The 19329-nt window shown below is 48.8% G+C and overlaps 1 protein-coding gene across 1 annotated transcript in view; it reads right to left on the minus strand.

Moving 5' to 3' along the window:
• Nucleotides 1–19329, minus strand: part of ZFAT (zinc finger and AT-hook domain containing) — a 191092-nt gene that overhangs the window by 16046 nt on the left and 155717 nt on the right. Inside the window, exons 13-15 of the mRNA XM_043601834.1 lie at nt 18037–18155; nt 11966–12092; nt 9237–9367 (exon numbers count right to left, since the gene is read on the minus strand). Of these exons, the coding sequence (XP_043457769.1) occupies nt 9237–9367; nt 11966–12092; nt 18037–18155 (377 nt within the window). The remainder of the gene's footprint in view (nt 1–9236; nt 9368–11965; nt 12093–18036; nt 18156–19329) is intronic.

Below are 19329 nucleotides of genomic sequence, written 5' to 3' on the forward strand. Positions count from 1 at the left end.
TCTAGCGTTGGCTGGCAACCAACACACGTACTACCCCCCGAACTGCTACCAAAACTGCCTCTCAGACTGAGCGCTGCACACCGAGCCCAGGGGGGCTCTGCGCGCCCCTCTCCCCCAGACTAACACATCAACTTCACCCTCTGGCTCCATCCGCCACAGGTGACCCGCCAAGAGATGGCAAAGGGCGTGGGAAAGCAGCTGGCAGAAGATGGGTTGCTTTGGGCAAATATGGGATTTCTGCTTTTGTTTGTTTGTTTTTCAAATCAGCAGTGAAAGCATGTGGTAAGAGCATTTGGGATTCTGAACAAGAAGGTGGCAGCGTAATTCTGCACCGTGCCAGCGGAGGGTCTGCATGAGGGAAGTAGGCAGGGTGCCTGCAGGTCAGAGACCGTCTTATTAATTGCTCCTTTCAGCTGCTCCCTGCCGCGGGGGCCCTGGCTGACAGCTGGGAAGCGCCCAGCACATCCAGGGAAAATCGTGAACAGAAGAGCGGCAACTCTAGGGTTGTAGAGAACCAGGAATAACGAGTGGGTGCACCACCCCTGATCTGGGAGCGTGACTCCTTAGCTGTAAGCAAGATGCACGGTGTGGACAGATCGGGCCCTGCCAACAGAGTATTGCTAATCACAGTCACCGGTGAAATAGTCACTCAGCGGGCAGAGGTACAGTAACAGCGATCTAATTGCTCTTGACCTGGCAACTGAGGTAGAATATTTATGTTCAGTCGATGACCCCCACCCTGGGGCTGGTGTGGTTCTGCTGGCCTCTCCTCAACTGTGACCCCCTCAAGAATCTGCAGGATGGGAGCTCATTCCTGAGCCTTGAACTGAAACATCAACTGTGAGAGACATGTACATCTACCAAAATATGTATGCTTTCCGGAAGCTGCCCAAACTCTCTGAAATCTGTAAATCAAAGTCATTTCTGTGACAACTGGGTATTTCACTAAATAACTGCCTGGAGCAAACAATGACCTTCGGCTGACACTGTGAAATGCACACAGACATGTGTGATGGTTAATTTCATGCGTCAACTACACTGGGTCACCAGATGCCCAGATATTTGGTCAAACATTATTCTCGATGGTTTGTGTGAAGGTGTTTATGGATAAAATTAACATTTAATGTAAAGGACCCACAACTATTTGGTCAACTAATCTTCAACAAAGCAGGAAAGAATATCCTACGGAAAAAAGACAGTCTCTTCGGGGCACCTGGGTGGCTCAGTCAATTGGGCATCCAACTTCGGCTCAGGTCATGATCTCACAGTTCGTGAGTTCGAGCCCCGCGTTGGGCTCTGTGCTGACAGCTCGGAGTCTGGAGCCTGCTTCAGATTCTGTGTCTTCCTCTCTCTCTGTCTCTCTGCCCCTACCCCACTCACTCACTCACTCTCTCTCTCTCTCTCTCTCAAAAATAAACAAACAAACAAACAAAAAGATAATCTCTTCAACAAATGTGTTGGGAAAACTGGACAGCAACATGCAGAAGAATGAAACTGGACCATTTTCTTATACTATACACAAAAATAAATTCAAAATGGATGAAAGACCTAAATGTGAGACAGGAAACCATCAAAATCTAGAGGAGAATACAGGCAGCAACCTCTCTGACCTCTGCTGCAGCAACGTCTTACTAGACACTCTGCCGGAGGAAAGGGAAACAAAAAGAAAAATGAACTATTGAGACTTCATCAAGATAAAAAGCTTCTGCACAGTGAAGGAAACAATCAACAAAACTAAAGGCAACCGACGGAACGGGAGAAGATATTTGCAAATGACATATCCTATAAAGGGCTGGTATCCAAAATCTATAAAGGATTTACCAAACACAGCACCCAAAAAACAAATAATCCAGTGAAGAAATGGGCATAAGACATGGATAGACACTTTTCCAAAGAAGACATCCAGATACCTGACAGACACATGAAAAGATGCTCAACATCACTCATCATCAGGGAAATATAAATCAAAACCACAATGAGATACCACCTCATACCTGTCAGAATAGCTAAAATTAACAACACAGGAAACAACAGGTGTTGGTGAGGATGTGGAGAAAGGGGAACCCTCGTGCACGGTTGGTGGGAATGCAAACTGGTGCAGTCTCTCTGGAGAACAGTATGGCGGTTCCTCAAAAAATTAAAAATAGAACTACCCTACAATCCAGCAACTGCATTATTAGGTATTTACCCACAGGATACAAAACTACAGATCCGAAGGGGTCCATGTACCCTGATGTTTATAGCGACACTATCAACAATGGCCAAACTATGGAGACTGGGCAACGGATAAAGAAGATGGGATATACACATACAACGGAGTATTACTCGGCCATCAAAAAGAATAAAATCTTGCCGTTTGCAACGACCTGGATGGAGCTAGAGTGTATTACGATAATTGAAATAAGTCAGTAGGAGAAAGACAACTAGCATATGATTTCACTCGTATGTGGAATTTATGAAACAAACAGATAAACATATGGGAAAGGGGAGAGGAACAGAAGAGAGGGAAACAAACCACGAGAGACTCTTAACCAGAGAAAACAAACTGAGGGTTGATGGAGGGAGGTGGGGGGGGGTGGGCGAGATGGATGACGGGGATTAAGGAGGACACTGGTTGGGATGAGCACTGGGTGTTGTATGTAAGTGACGAATCACTGAATTCTACTCCTGAAACCGATACTGCACTGTATACTAACTAGAATTTAAGTAAAAACCTGCAAAGGAAAAAAGAAAAAAACAAAAACATTTAAAGTAAAGGACTAAGTAAAGCAGACTGCCCTCCCAGTGTGAGTGGGCCTCACCCAATCAGCCAAAGCCTGGACACAGCCAAAAGGCTGGCTCTCCTTGAAGGAGAAAATTTCTCCTGCCTGCTTACCCTGGAGATTGAACACTGGGTTTTCTCCCTGCCTTTGGACTCCAGCTCTTCCCAGGTTTTGAGCTTCCTGGCTTTCAGACTGGAACATCAGTTCTCCTGGTGCCCCGGCCTTCAGACGCAGGTGAACTACACTGTCAGCACTTGGGGCTCCACCTTACAGAGAGTACATCTTGGGACCTGTCAGCCTCCATACCTGGTGAGCCAATTCCTTATAATTAGTCTCTGTATACATGCAGATATACACGCGTGCACACGCACCCACATACACACATACACACACCCACATACACACACCATTGGTTCTGTTTCTCGGGACAACACTAATACAACGTGCTTTTTCATCAAGTCTCAGCAGAAATGGTAACTGAGTCACAGAGAAGCGAGCTTGGCAAAGTGCATGCCCCCTGCACAGCCTTGCCTGGACTAACCCTGTAACAGGTCAGTCCCTGGGTGCAGGGAAATGCTCCAGACAGGCCACAAATACCACATGGACCCTGAAAGGCTTCTGGATTTTAAAAGCAAACAGATGAATGAATAATACATATCCACTCCACCTGCACCTCAGAGGTCCTTTCCCAGACAGATACCCCCACAGCCCCAGAGGGTGATGCCCCACAATGCACCCACCCTCCCCAACTGCTGTCTAGGGGTCACCCTCAACAGTAATAAGCAACACGCTTTTTTTTTTAAACTCAAAAAGACCCATAACATAAAAACCACCTGTTCAGTCATCCTGACCTTCTTAAAAGGAAAATGCTGAGTGATTATAAAGTCTCCTTACTATTCAGAAACATGGAAGAAAGGGGTGTGGTGCACGTGCTGGCCTGGGGACCAGGCTCTGAGGCCATGCCCAGGGTCAGTGACAGTATCAGAGAGGACAAGGGGTTCCTCTGATCATCAAATGGCAGGAATGCTCAGAGCAGATTCACTGCTTGGGTTCTGTGACTGAATGGAAAAACCTGGAAACTATGATTTGTCAAAAATGCCAACATGCCTTCAAGAGGGGTAACACAGGTCAAGAAGCCCATGGAGAAAGGACATCTGGCTCCGAGAAGTGACAGGAAGCTGTGGGCTGTCTGGACTCAGGCTTTCTTCGCTGGCCTTTGAGCAGTGGGAAGGGACAGTGAAGGGAGAGACCAGGCTGAGGTCCTTCTGGGCAGTGACTCCTCTGTCACCACTTGGTGCTTGCAAGAGGGCCCATCATTTAACTGAAGTGGGGCCCCGCCTGCCCCCGCCCCCTGTATCCAGTCACCCAGCACTGACCACCAGCTCCTGCTCTCTCCTCTGCCCGGAGCCCCGTGCCCACCCAACTCCCTGCTACCGTCCAGAACTCCCTTCAGGCATCATGGCGTCCATGAAGCCCTTTCTGCCCAACACGTGCCCCTATCCCAGACCCAGGTTCAAGGTGGGCAGCCCCCTGGTGCTCCCACAGCACCCATGGGGCACTGGCTGACATCCCCAAGGCGTTCATTACTCTCGGGTAGAGCTGCCTGTTTAAGGTCTGCATTTTTCAGACCTCTTGAATTCTGCTGGTTCTATTTTCCCCTTTCACCTCCAACATACCATGTTATTTATCGTACATGTACCCATTAGCTATCTCCCTCAATTACAAGGTATGTTCCTCGGGGGGCCTGGGGGGGCAGGGTTCAGTCGGTTGAGCATCAGACTCTTGGTTTCAGCTCAGGTCATGATCTTACGGTTCAGGAGTTCGAGCCCCACGCTGGGCTCCATGCTGGGATTCTCTCTCTTCCTCTCTCTCTCTGCCCCTGTCCCGCTTGTGTTTCCATTACCACCCAAAATAACTAAATTAAAAAAAAAAAAGAAAGAAAGAAAGAAAGTAAGCTCAAGCGTACCATTCGTTTTTTTGTTCAGTGAAACAGCCAAGAACAGCACCAGGCTGGTCGAAGCAGCTCAGGGGTGCTTGCTGAATAAAAGAGCGAATCATTTCCTTCGCCAGGTTTATCTGCCTCTTGAGAGCAGGACCTATCTTAACCTCAGAACCCAGCATGGTAGACAGACTAACGCGCCCCCACCTCAAAGAGGTCCATGCCCTAATCCCCAGAATTGAAGAATGTTACCTTGCAGGACAAAGGGGACTTTGCAGATGTGATTAAGTCAAGGGCCTTGAGACAGGGAGATTATCCCGGATTATCTGGGAGGACCTAATGTAATCACGAGGGTCCTTATGAGACGGAGGCAGGAGGGCCTGACTGAGCGAAAGCAACGAGGCGAGAAAGCAGAGGCCAGAGCGATGGGGTGTGAGAAGGCTCGCTCTGCCCTTGCTGGCCCTGTAGGTGGAGGAAGGGAGCCTCAGGTCGGGGATGCCGGGGCCTCTAGACGCTGGAAAAGGCAAGAGAGAGAATCCTTCCCAGGAGGAACGCAGCTGTCGAAGCCTTGATTCTGGCCCAGTGAAATCCATTTTAGACTTCTGACCTCCAGAATTATTCGGTAATACATTTGTGCAGTCTGAAGCCACTCACTCGGGGGCCATTTGTCGCAGCAGCAGCCAGAGGAGCGAGGGAACCATGATGCCGCACACGGTGACGGGTGCACGGCAGATGGGCCGTCTGCTAAGCGGATGCTGTACATCAGTACATAAAATGTTAGCTTTCAGTCTCGAACATACATTTTGATCCAGAGAAACAGCAAACGGGCATTTAAGCCATGAGCCACAGAGGTGGTGGTGGTGCATCTGTTTTTTCTTTAAGTAACTGACTGACTCAGAGATGCTTATGCTAATACTTCCTGTGCCGGCAGGTCTCACCCTTCATCTACCGAAGGCAGTTTTATTAATCAAAGATAAATTTCCTCCTCATAAAACCCTAAATCAAGATTTAACAAAAGGCGGTGGGGGGGGGGGAGAAAGCAATTTATTTATCGAAAGCTGTCTGGTCTTCACAAATGCAATTAGTTGCACTAAAAGCTCTCGAGCATCTCCCCGGGCCCGGCTGGTGCGGTACGCGTAAGGACTGGTCCTCCTGAACACTTCGAGACACTCGATCCCCGCGAATCTGTTTCTAATGCTGACACTTGAGAAAAAAGATGTGACAGGAAATCGTTGAGGACATGTTTCTGTGTCCAACTGAAAATTTAAACGGTCTGAATTATGGGCGAAGTCTTTTCCATGTCTCATTTAAGAACAAGAAGAAAGCAACCCAAGAAACCATTTTTTCTTAGCTCTTTGCTTCCAATACTCCCAGCCTACCCACCAAGCCTGCCGGTATTTTCAAGCCAGAAACTGAAAACCCAAAAAGACTGGAAATTAACCACTTTCAATGATCACTGATTCACTTTCATATAGAAAAGATCCTTTCTGGGGCGCCTGGGTGGCTAGGTCGGTTAGGTGTCCAACTTTGGCTCAGGTCATGATCTCACAGTTCGTGGGTTTGAGCCCCGCATCGGGGTCTGTGCTGACAGCTCAGAGCCTGGAGCCTGCTTCAGATTCTGTGTCTCCCTCTCTTTCAGCCTCTCTCTCTCTCTCTCAAAAATAAATAAATGTTAAAAAAAAATTGTAAAGAAAAGATCGTTTCAATCAACATTAATAAACTGGGAAAAAATAAAATTAGGAACAGAGCATACAACTATTTTTTCACGTGGGAAAGAAATCTTGAGATGTTTAAACCTCCAGAATCTATTCACACACAACCTGGAATGTTTTTGGCCCTGTGGAAGATATGTATAAAACTGGAAAGCTGAAAAAGATCTCAAAATAAGCTATCCAGTAGCAACCTGAAAACCTTTTTTTCTGCAACACATGCCATGCACTTTACTGACAAGGTGATCTTGCTTTTTCCTTTCCAGTACTGTTCTATGGGATATAATTCAAAAGGTGAAAACCAGAGCTCCCTCCATCCCACTTAATAAACATATACTGAGCAACTACTATGTGTGTTATTATTTTGGGTTGCAGCAGGACGAAATCCCCAGCACCGAGGTCCCCTGCACGGGGAAGGAAGGGCAATATTTTATGCCAACAGGTACGCTAGAGTCCACACCGCGGTGGTGCAAGCATACTCGTCATGCAGAGGTAATTCCTCTGCTGAAAAATCCTAGACCAGAGTTTCAGAAAAGAAGAAAAATATCACACCAATTTCTCTACTAAAAACAGCCATCTCAACATTTCAATGATAGGATAACTGAGTTCAGAGGGCATTCTTGAACACACTGCAACCCCTTTGCCAAAGGAGGGGGTGTTTGCTGTCCGCTCACCGGTCCATCCGTCCATCCTCCACCCATTAAGTAGCAACAGCCCCAGCCAGCGAGGTCCCAGGCCAGACAGGCAGGATGGTGACGAGGACACACACTCTTGGGGAACATTTCCAAACGCAGCTGCTCCAGACCGTGCAGGACACGGATGCTCCTCCTCGCCCTGAGTTTCCAAAAAACCACAAGATTCTCTAAAGGATGTGACTGTTTTCTGCCACCAAAACACACTGTACCTGTTTACACTGGTCGGACCGGAGGCTTATCTGCCTCATCCCACGTGGTGCTGGCAGCCTGATGCCTTGAAGCACATCTAAGCTGTATCCCGCACTGCCTGCGACGCTCAAAACATCACGTCCCGGAGCAGTGGCAAATCACCGTCGGGAGCACCTTCCTATAATTCTCAAAAGAATTTGGCAGGGAAACCGGCCAGACCCTTCCTGAAGCGCCAGGCCCAGCTGAGGACTCCACAGGTCACGGTGCGGAAAACCAGTTTCAGAAAAGCTATAGTAAGACAGTCGGAAGACAGCGACCTAGTAAATACAAAAGGAAGCTAACAGAGTGGTTAGCAACAAGGCGTGCGGGTCTGTTCCCAACCCACCGGCGCCAGGGCCCTGCAGACCGAAACGCCACATCCCACTGCGCGACTTCTGTGCAGGATCTTGTTGAGAGAAACCACACCAACCGAGGAGCGTTTCTGGGATACGCGGTCCACACGTTCACCTAGACATGCTGAGTTTTGTCTGCAGGTCAGGAAAGCCGGAGTCGAACCAGAACGTACTAACTCCACAGAGAATTCTGCCACCTGGGTTTCATGCTTTGCATTGTGGCCTGGGCACACTTGGGGGCACCGGCGTGGAGACAGCTCGGGAAGCATACTTCCCATTTATCAAAGGGAGGCTGCTGGGGGCACGGCACCCACGGGTCCTCGTGTCAGAGCCGCACTAAGAAACATCTTTATTTGTCTGTGCCAAGAAAACCCACTCCTTCTATGAAGTTCGTGTTGCCTGTTTCCTGCTTTACCGTTCTACGATTCAGTACCAAATTCACAGTCTAACATGCATACCTCCCATAACACACGCCTCTCCCAGGGCTCTGCTCAAATATCAGCAATCTACCCGACAGTCCTTTCTAAATAGCCCCCAAGCACACTCCTGGGCCCACAGGCCTCCTCCTCCCTTTACTTTCCTCCTCCGCACTTATTCTCCATCTGACACCCTTTGTGTCTCACTCGTTCATGTGTGTCTTACTTTTTTCCCACGAGAGAGTAACCATGTTGATGGCAGGCACTGGTTCTCTCCTGGAACCCCAGGCATGCTGCCCAGTGAGAGGGGGGTGTTTACGAAGTACCTCCTGAATGAACGGCTACAGGAACGGTTACCTGCATAAAACTCTACAGTGTGCATTTCACCTTACTCCGTGAACTTGAACTTTGCCCGAGTCTGATGTGTTTATTGTTGTTTTGCTTTTTTTAAGTGCTTGGGTAAGCTGGACTAAATCTTTTGTAAAACAAAGCAAGAGGCAGTAGAGAGATAGGTACAGACAGAACAAAAGGATGATCTAATTCCCAAACACACTGCATTTTAACAGCTGGTAAGGTCTCTGGGGGTGGAAATGAGCCAAACTGTTTAACTGTCAATTAAGGAGAGTCACCGTGATTCAAAAACGGATGATTTCCTTCCCATTGGCTCAGCCATCGGCCAGGTGACGCCGCATATATAATATGGCCAGTCCGTGGTCCATGGGGTCCACGGGGAAGCCCTCCTGGCTTCTCTGCCTGTCCCCACGGTCCCCACGGTCCCCACTCATTCTGCTCGCTGGTGCCTTTGGCACCGAAGGCTGCTTTTCGTGACAGATGTGTCCAAGTGTGTCCACATCTGCTCATTTTCACTCTGGGATTCTCTGAAGAGAAATGAATGAAGTTTCCACAATTTTAAAAACTGTATTATTCCTCTCCCCTAAAACATACCTCCACACACGGAGCTCCTGAAGACACGAGCCCATAATAATCGGAGGCAGAGTAAGAAATGCATGAGACTGAGCTCTCTCTTTCCAAACCCCACTGTAGGTAAATTACGCCTTGAAAACCCACGGGGAAGGAGAGAGAGAGGGCGTGTGGCGGTGTGAGGGGATGACACTTAAGAGGCAGGGTCCTTACCTGTTTCACGACAGTCACTGTCCCTGGAGCCATGGCAACCACCGAGGCCACAGCGGTGGCATCATGGGCCTCGGTGCCCAGCTCGATGATCTGCTGGAGGATGTTCACAGCCGTGGGGTCAAGTCGGTCCCCTTACAAGGAAGAAACAAACAGGACACCATTAAGCCCAGGGGCACTGGAGGGCACTGAGTGCAAAACCAGACCTTAACAGAGGCCATTCTTGGGTGGTGTCTTCTTCGGGGGAGGCATGGGTTCTCAGCAATCGCTCGCTCTAACAACAGAATAATCCGTGTGGCCCTTGATAGCTTTAAAGCACTTTCTATAAGAACATCTCAAAACCCCAAACGATCCTGTGGGGAGATGACATTGTGATGAGACACCCACATTTCGTGGATTGGTTACCTCTGCACAAGAAAGACAGGAGACTTGCCTGGGGTCACTGGGTCAGTCACAGCCCAAAGCCAGAGCTGAAGCCCAGATGCTCTGAATCCACACTTGGTGACACAGCCTGCTTCTCCAAACAGACCCCTGAGAAGTCCCAGCCCGCACAGCAAACGCAAACAGGGTCCCGTGAGCACACGCACAGCAGGTGGCCAAGAGAGCATGCCAAATAAATCACACACGCTAGGACAGAACATCCAAGGATGTCTCAATTATTGAAACCGGTAGGCTTCAGAATGCCAAACCAGTTTAAGCTTGGGGTTCTATTTTAATCATCTCAGAAGATTGGAATCCGTATCATCAGGGCAGCTACGAGTATAGACCCTGCCTGCTCTCACCATCTGCTTGGCCATCTGTGACTCTTCTGAACACGGCACTCTGACCCTGATCGCTAACTCACTAAAAGGGAAATTACCGCATGATCTCTGTGTTAGCATCATGTTACCAAGTCTCCGCGTGCGTCTGCATCCCCGTGGACCCATTTTCCTTGGGCCACAGCCCAATGTGAGTCCGTCAGTAAGAGACGGAGGAGGGGAACGTGATGTGTGCTATGTGGAGGGCAGGCACTGGCATGGGACTGGGGCGATGACAGCGTCAGCGACTTGTATGTATTCACATTGCACCACCCTGGCGTTCCCCTACACACACACACACACACACACGCACACACATGTGCATTCAAAGACACCAGCACAGACACACACAGACACACGTGCATACACACTCTCTGCTTAAGGGAAATGTGTCAACTGTGCCTTGCAGCCAGCCAGTCTGAACGTCCAAAGACTAAACAAAACATTTACCCGAAAACCTTACTGAGCTAGAGTAAGGTTTAATTCCTCATGCGCTTGCTCCCTCAGTGACCATTTATCAAGCCTGTCACCAGGAGCGTGGCTCCCAGCAGGGAATCGGCCTCCATCTAATACTCTCTCCCCTCCTCCCGGGACTCACGGGCTCCTGAGACAGATTTGTAAGCAAATTATCACCACACCAGGTTGGTCCCGTATTGGGAGGCAATCAGGGAACACAGCAGAAACGTTGCGTGGGTCCCGAGCAGGCGACATATGATCTGAACACTGAAGGTGCAGGCAGGTGGCCAGAAAAACCATGCAGGGAACAGAGTTCACACAGGGCGGTGCACGGAGGAAGGCCGTGCCTGCACAGCCCATGCAGGACAGCAGGCACAGAGACAGGAGGCAGGCGACACAGGGCAGGGCGCCAGGACCCAGAGCGGCCCAGCCTGGCTGCATGGGTGCAAAGTCTGAGCTTTAGTCCAAGTGCCAGGAAGAAACCCCAGAGAGGCTTTAGAAGGGGTGTGTGTGTGTGTGTGTGTGTGTGTGTGTGCATGCGTCAGGGATGATGACAGACAGGCCAAGGCCAGAGCTTGAACAACTGCTGAAGTCACCGAACACGAAGGAAGGAAGCACAAGTTCAGGCCGGGCCTCCGCTCTGGATGCCCCATTTATCAGCCAGGGCCGGGCCACCCTGTCTGCTGTCTCCTGAGTCCCCGCGAGCTCGGCGGCCCAGTGAGCACAGCCCCGAAGCAACAGCCCCAAGGAGTGTTCCGCACAGGCTTCCTACAACCTGCTCTTCAGGGCTTTAAGAACTGGGAAAAAATGGCAATTTCCCATCCTGCCTCTACTTAATGCCTTCCTCCGAATGCAAATCGGGCTATGGTCACACATTAACTGGGGTTCGTGTGCTAGACAGGGCGCTAGGAAAACATCTCTAAGCTTCATGCCCCAATCACCACCAGGCTGGCAGAGTGGTTTGAACTTAAAACTGATCTGGCATTTCAGAGTGATGACTGTTGACACAGAAATCCTGCTTCGGGGCTTTTCAGGCATCTGGGAAGCAGGCAATGCTGGGCTCGGAGCTCCGCAGGGCGGCCCTGGCGAGGCCGCCGCTGCCCCTGGAGCTGGAACCAGCCCCCTGGGAGACAGGCCCACGAGGCAGCCAAGGATGGGACAGAAACCCAGACGGCAGGCCCAGCTCCGGGGCTCAGCCGGCCACTTACAGCAAAGCCCTCTTCTCACGGTACGTGCGGAGGCCTGGCCGCACGGCCATCAAGTTCTGCCTCTGCTGAGCTTCCTGGGCTCCTATCAGGGGGCGGAGGCCTCCGGTCTGACGGCGGGGCCCCCTGCGGTCCAAATGGTGGGCCAAGGATGCTGAAGGGGACCGATTCACGGACACCGCTCCCTCACAGATTCACTCACTCCGCCTGCCTGCTGCAGACCAGCTGGAAGGCAGCTCAAAGGTGCGCAAGGGGACCGAGCGCGCGCTCTCACCGCTCTCGGAAGTGTATCTCAGATCCTGGAGTGCCGCCACGGCTGCCTGCGTGCCCTGAACGTCCTCTTCGGCTTCTGTGATGTGCACGTACTGGGTGGAGGGCTCCTCGGGGGCTTCTGTTGCTGGCTAAACGAAAACAGATCATCTGAGTGATCCAGAAGGCCACCTGTTACTTACCCACAAGCCCCAGGGTAACGTACTGAGACCAAATCAATACGCACAAGGAGCCCCTGTGGCACCTCATGCACCTGGCGTCCCTAAGAAATCCGCTGTTCCGATAAAAACACACTTCCCAAAAAGGAAACTTCTCCTTGCAAATACCAAGACGATTTTATTATTTCATTTTATTTATTTTGTTTTATTTAACGTTTATTTATTCTTGAGAGAGAGAGAGAGAACGAGCAAGCAGCGGAGGAACAGGGAAGAGAGAACCACAGAATCCGAAGCAGGCTCCAGGCTCTGAGCTGTCAGCACAGCGTCCAACGCAGGGCTCGAAATCATGAACCGTGAGCTCATCACCTGAACAGAAGTCAGACGCTAAACCGACTGAGCCACCCAGGTGACCCACCAAGACGCTGTGAAACGGAGTGTGCTGTTCGTATTTAGAAATTAGACATGCGCGGAGAGTCTCGTACGTGCCGTTGTCTCCTCCCACTGCTGTCAGTGCTGCCGGAACCTGCTTGGGCCCGGGGCCTTGAGCCAGCAGGCTGACGGAACACGTGCTGGCACCCAGCGCTCAGGGAGCCTCGGCTATTCGGGCCACTCTCATTTTCATATGAAGGATACGATAAACAACAGACCACGGGAAATGTATCTGCAAAATCAGGAGTCGCGAGGGTGGGAGGGGCTGGAGTGACATTCACAGGTACCTTGTGCCCCAGGGAGAGAAGAGGAGGAACAGAATTTCCACAAGAAATCTGCATCAATAATGCTCTCTTTCTGGAAGAGGTGGGGAGTGTGGGTGAGCTAGAAGGCAGGAAACACGAACGGCACCAAAAAAGAAGAACAAAAGGGAGGGCCTTGCACAAAATTTATAGGAGCTGAAGTTCCCATGCTCCGTGAGCACTTCGTGGTAACTGATACAGCTCAGAATGCCAGGTGGTTATTCCTTTCCAGGCAAGGGGCCAAGTTCATGTCAGGGTTTCCAGCCTGACCTGTAGCAAACACTCAATAAGTATGTGTTGAATGCACAGATGAACAAAATAAAAAAAGCCTACTTCCTTTACCGGTAAGCCACGTGTTGCCTGACAATGGCTAGATCCAAGCAACGTCTTAGCCTGTGAAAAACAGGACCCACGCACGATGGCTTCTTTCTCATGGGGGGAGGGGGGTTCTGCGTCCCAACCACAAGCGGTCTTTTAAGGCATTTATAGTTCTGTTGGGGGAAGCGGGCCATTTGTCTCCAGACCTTCCAATGGTCTGGACTTCGCTGATCACACCACCATGGAATCCCTGAATGTGCTCTTCTGTCCACCGTGTCTCCTGCCCGTTGGCAGATGTGGAAACTCAATCGGATACCGGTTTCCTTTGGAGCAGGAACGCTTCGAGGGTTGTGTTGTCCGCTTCCCGCAGGAGACACGTGATGCCTGGGTGTCTCTACTGCTTCTGTGATGTCAGTAGGCAGCGGTCAGCCACTTGCTGGATCCGTGACATCACGAGAGGATTGCAAAATGGTGATCTTGTCAATCTTCGTTTGTTAGCTGGAAAATTTATAAATAGGAGCTTCTCCTCATCAAATGTGTGGTTATGCTGAGGTATAGTTTGTTCAGAAAATGGTTAAAATAATTGGACTCTTGGTCTTTACTTACCAAAACAGAACTGATGCCCTGATATCCTGCAAGGTGCCTGAGCGTCTGGCCCAGGATCAGTATAAACCCACGGACTGAGATACGCTGGATGTGCTTCGCTGTAGTTACTAAATACCAGCAAAAGCCTCAGAGTAGTAGTATCAACCCTCCCCCAACAACAAATAATTGAACAGAGTACGTGTTTCTGCAGCTCTGTTCGCCTTAGCTTATGCCCCACGAGGGAGGAGCGAACTCCTGCCTTAAAAGACTGCTGAATAGTTCCTCTGTGTAGCTATGCCACCGTTTTCATATACAGTTGGAAGCATTTATTTCCCTTTACTCTCAACGTTTAAGGTCTGCATTTTTTAAACGTTATTTCTTTTTTAATATTATATAAAATACATCCACGGTTTCAGAATCAAATCTGCACAAGTGGATGTGCTAAGAGGAATCTGGCTGATTTCTTTGTCCTCTCCATCTTGGTGTGTCCCTACCCTTCCACAAAAGATCCCCCCCTTTGTTTTGACTATTCTATTTTGAATTATTTTTGACTTCCAGAAGAGTGCCCATACACCTTTGCCCCAGCCTCCCCTCGCATTAACATCTGACACAACCACAGGACGATTACCAAAGCCGACAAGTAACGCTGGTATGGTAAATACTATGAACCGCAGACTTCAGGCAGTTTTCTCCTTGGTGTCCCGGTTCTGTCCCAGGACCCAGTGCCGGATCACAGTCTCCTCCGACTGGTGACAGCTCTCCAGTCTCCCCTTGTCTTTCGTGACCATGATACTTTGAGGAGTACTGGTCAGGTGTATGACCATACACATCAGCAACATCATTTGGATACGTGACAGTTGCTCATGATTGGATGGAGGCTGAGGCTTTTCTGAAGAATGAGCGTCCTTCTCATCATCACATCCGGGGGCACACGAGGTCACCATGACTCCTGAGGATGCGAACTTCCGGGGGCATGGTTAGCCCCGGGTCTGCCAGATGCCTCTACTGTACAGACACTACTTTTCCCTCTGTGATCTAGTAAATACTTGGGGGCAGAGATTCTGAGGCTATGTAGTCTGTTTCTCCTTAAGTTGTGTCTACTAGTTGTAGCGTTCATGGATGGGTTTGTCTGCAGCAATGATTACTGCAGTGTTCTAAGGGGAATTCTACTTCCCTCATTCCTTCTACGTGTGTTGTTCAGAATTCTCCCGTGTGGAACAAGAGCTCCTTCCCCACCATCCATTTATATCAGTATGGACTCACAGATATTATCTTATCTGTTGGGTTGTAGCACAACGCTACTGTTCTTTGCTTTGTTATTCAAGTTGTTCCCACTCTGGCCATTGGTGGTCTCTTGTCCTTTGACATGCCTCCACCTTTCTGGGGGGTTGGGAAAGATGCAAGATGCTACTTTCTAGGACCAAAAATACTCTAGGATCAGCTTATATATTTTCTGCCTCGGCCCTGGAATCAACCACTTTTCAAAGGACCCTGGTTCCTTTTATTGGAGAATCCTATCAGAAACCGAGATCTAGGTCCCCATGTGCTCACGGCCACGGGGTGCCACTGCTTCTGGGCTCTCTCAGCACAAAAGGCTTCTAAGGAGCACAGGTATGTAAACTAGCTGTGTGTGGGCACATGTCTGGAATCGGCTCTGAATCTATCTGTTGGTGTGTATACAAACACACGCAATCTATTCATTTATCTGGACCTACGATGTATAACAGGACTGCAGTAAACAACCTTGTGCAGACAGACACCTTTTCTCTTTTTTGTCAGTATTACTTTCGGGTAGTTTTCTAGCAGTGGAATTGTTTAGTTAATGGATAAAGAAATGCACAAGTGATTTTACTAGATATTGCTAATTTCCCCTCCGTAGAGGTAGTAATATTTTGCATTCCCACCAGCAACGCGTGAGAGTGCATTTTCCCCTCAGCCTCTCCAACAGACAGGATGTCAAATTCTGGATTCTAATAGGTAAGAAATTCTCTCTCCAGTTTTTTTTTTTTTTAAGTTTTTAAAATTTATTTATTTTGAGAGAGAGCGCGCGAGAGAGCGAGCACAGGAGGAACAGAGAGGGAGGGAAAGAGAGAATATCCCAAGCAGGTTCCACGATGTCAGTACAGAGCCCGACGCAGAGCTCAAACCCACAAACTGTGAGATCATGACCTGAGCCGAAACCAAGAGTCAGATGCTTAACCGACTGAGCTGCCCAGGCATCCCGTTCCAGTTTTAATTAACATGCCTTATGTGTGAGATTGATCACATTTTCAGATATTGAAGGTCATTTGCATTTCTTTTTCTATGAACCTTTATCTCTTGCCCATTTTCCTACTGGGTTGTTGATCACTATTTTTTAAAAAGATTTCATAATGTAAAAGCACTTGTCCTTTTTCCACGGTATGATTGAAAATATTTTCTTTCGTTGTTATCTGTCGGTCTCTTCGCCTTGTTCATGAGTTCTTTTCCATAAGTCTTTTTAAATTTTTTTCATGTGGCCAATTGTTCTTAATCTCTCCCTGTAGTGAATCTGGATTCTGAGGCATAGTTAGGAAAGCCCTCCACACCCTGAACTTACAAATGAATTCATTCACTCAGGTTCTTCTTCTGGTATTCCTAAAATATCACCGTCTTTTTATTTTTATTTTTTTTTAACGTTTATTTATTATTGAGAGACAGAGAGAGACAGAGCATGAGCAGGGGAGGGGCAGAGAGAGAGGGAGACACAGAATCGGAAGCAGGCTCCAGGCTCCGAGCTGTCAGCACAGAGCCCGACGCAGGGTTAGAACTCACAAACCGTGAGATCATGACCTGAGCCGAAGTCGGACGCTTAACCGACTGAGCCATGCAGGCGCCCCAAAATCTCACTGTTTTTACATTTAAATCTCAAATCTTTTTGCTCTTGCCTCTCTCTACATGCAAGCTATTCATTATTTTATGTTTATGGTTCGATCTGATGCTTATTGTGTGCAGTAGTCTTTCATTCACTCTTTTGGATTTTCCAAAAACAGAATCCTGTCATCTTCAGATACAGGTAACTTGATTTCTTCTCTTCCAATTCTTAATGTCACCATTTACTTTGTCTTGCCCAACACACTGGCTGATGCATCCCAACTGACGTTAAAGACTTGGTGACCTAAGTCCCAGAGCTTCTGGGACATCCTTGTCTTCTTCCTGATTCAACCAAGAAACTCTCCAGTGTTTCCTCACCAAGTAAGAAGACACCGGCTTTGGGACTGAGATGCATGTACAGACTGTTTTTGTCTTAAGGATGTACCCATCCAATTGTACTTTATTGAGTATTTTTAATCAGCAGAGGCTTGATTTCGTCAAGTGCCTTTTCTGAATATGTGAAGATAATCATTTCATTTTTCTCCCTAGTTTTATTTTATGATGGATTATATTAAAAGATTCCCTCCTATCGAACTATCGTTCCCTTGCATTCTGGAATGTTTCACACATTGTCATGACGTATGATTTTTTTTTCAAAGCCCTTACTCTTAACCCCTGGATACTCTGATGGTCCTCCAGAAAGTCCTTTGATAAGTGGTTCTCATGTGGGCGTGACTTTGACTTCCGGGGACATTGACAACGTCCATGACGTTTTTGGTTGTCAAAACGGGGGATGCCACTGATATCTGGTGTGTGGAGGTCCATGATGCCACCAAACATCCCGACATGCACAGAACAGTCTCTATATACAAATGATGATACTGTGGAAGACCATAATGTCAGCAGTGCTGAGATCAGGAAACCCCGCCTTAGGGAGAGACTGCAATAAGTCCGTGGTCGTGACACTTGGTACTTGAAAAGAGAGCTACTGGCTTTGAGAACACAGATGTGTTTCCAGCCAGTGACCGGTTCTAACCCCGAGGGTAAAACAAAGATGGCGGGAGGGAGCACAGGCCTTCAGGAACAGGACAGTAGGGCCTAGATTCAGAAGACGGAGACCTTCCTGGTTCTCCTGGTGAGGACTCACAACATACTCCTTGCCTTGCGCTCTTTTTTCAGATGCAATAGTTGAAACTCTGCATTGGTGAGTCACAGAAGTGAAAGTGCCAGTGACACCAACACAGACATTCACAAAATGGTCTAAACTCAACTCCGGGCACGAATTTAACATGCACAGCCCAGGTCTCACCCCTCAGGCAGGAGACGGGATTCGAAAAGACTTCCTAGCTTCCCGACCAGAAAACCCCATCCTCTGAGAAGGACCCACGCCTGCTCCATCTGTCATGCGCATCTGGAAATGTCAAGGTCAATACCGTACTTTAAAAAGTTACCTCCCACTTGGGATCTCCTTCGTTTTCCACCAACTTCAGGCCATGCTTGTTCTTCAAGTGTCTGTTGAACTCCCACTTGGTGCCATACACAAAGCTGCACACAGGGCACTTCAAACCACCTGAAGGCACAGAGGAAAGAGGAGCGTTCGCAGCACATAAAAGGGCCCCAGGGCGCCTCCCTCCTGCCCCTCAACTCCAGGGAACACACTGTTTGTCTCCAGTACTTACATCCAGTCCCAGCTCCCCTCCGTACTAGAACAGAACAGCGACAGCACAGATGTTTTTCAGGGCAGACATTTCTAAAGCTTAACGTACTTCTTTTCATTTTCCAACGAGCATTTGCAGAAAGTCTAATATAGACGTCATATTTTCGGTGCCGGAGGAACAGAATTCCTGTGGCCAAGTGAGTAGGTGGCCTCAACCATTCTTTCATTTTTGTTTTCATTTGAAAATAACAAGTAAGTTACTGAAGGACAAGGCTGCTTTCCTCAACCGCCTGTGTCCCAAAACATGAACCAAGAGCCAGGCTCCTTCACACCAAAAGCTGAGCCATTTGTATAAATCCCCATTTGGATTTCCCAGTAAAGACCAAGTGAAACGCCGCTATAAAATCTTACACGTGTTGTGGGAGGCGCGGATGCTTTAAGAGCATGTACAGCTCTAGGTAAAAAGACATACAACAGAAAAACCCCTCAGAGTGACACAAAAGACTATCTTTCTAAAATTCTATCAAGAGCAGCAACTAAATTAGTGACTGGACAAAAATCACTTTTCACAGGCTGTGAATTCAGAAGCAAACTCTAGGGGCGCCTGGGTGGTTCAGTCACGTAAGCGTCCGACTTCGGCTCAGCTCATGATCACACAGTTCGTGAGTCTAAGCCCCGCATCAGGCTCTGCGCTGACAGCTCGGAGCCTGGAGCCTGCTTCAGATTCTGTGTCTCCCTCTCTCTCTACCCCTCCCCTGCTCACGCTCTGTCTCTCCGTCTCTCCCCAAAATAAACATTTTTTAAAAGTTTTAAAAAAAAGAAAAAAGAAGCAAACTCTAGCCTCAGGAACTCTAGCCTCAGAGGGAGTTGTCCTGGCACCAGGTGTCCAAATCCACACAAACGATTAGCAGGATTAGCAGGCCAGAGTCAGGGTACCCACTGGTACCATCAGGCCAGCACCCCGAGCCAAGCCGGGGTGGCGTCGTGGGCACAGCTGGTCTTCCTGCAGCCACCGTCGGTCTAGTCTCCACCCCGCACACAGAACGGGCTTTTGAATTTTTTTAAGGTTTATTTTTGAGAGAGAGAA

Source organism: Prionailurus bengalensis, chromosome F2 (genome assembly GCF_016509475.1).
Source record: "Prionailurus bengalensis isolate Pbe53 chromosome F2, Fcat_Pben_1.1_paternal_pri, whole genome shotgun sequence".
NCBI classification, from domain to species: Eukaryota; Metazoa; Chordata; class Mammalia; order Carnivora; family Felidae; genus Prionailurus; species Prionailurus bengalensis.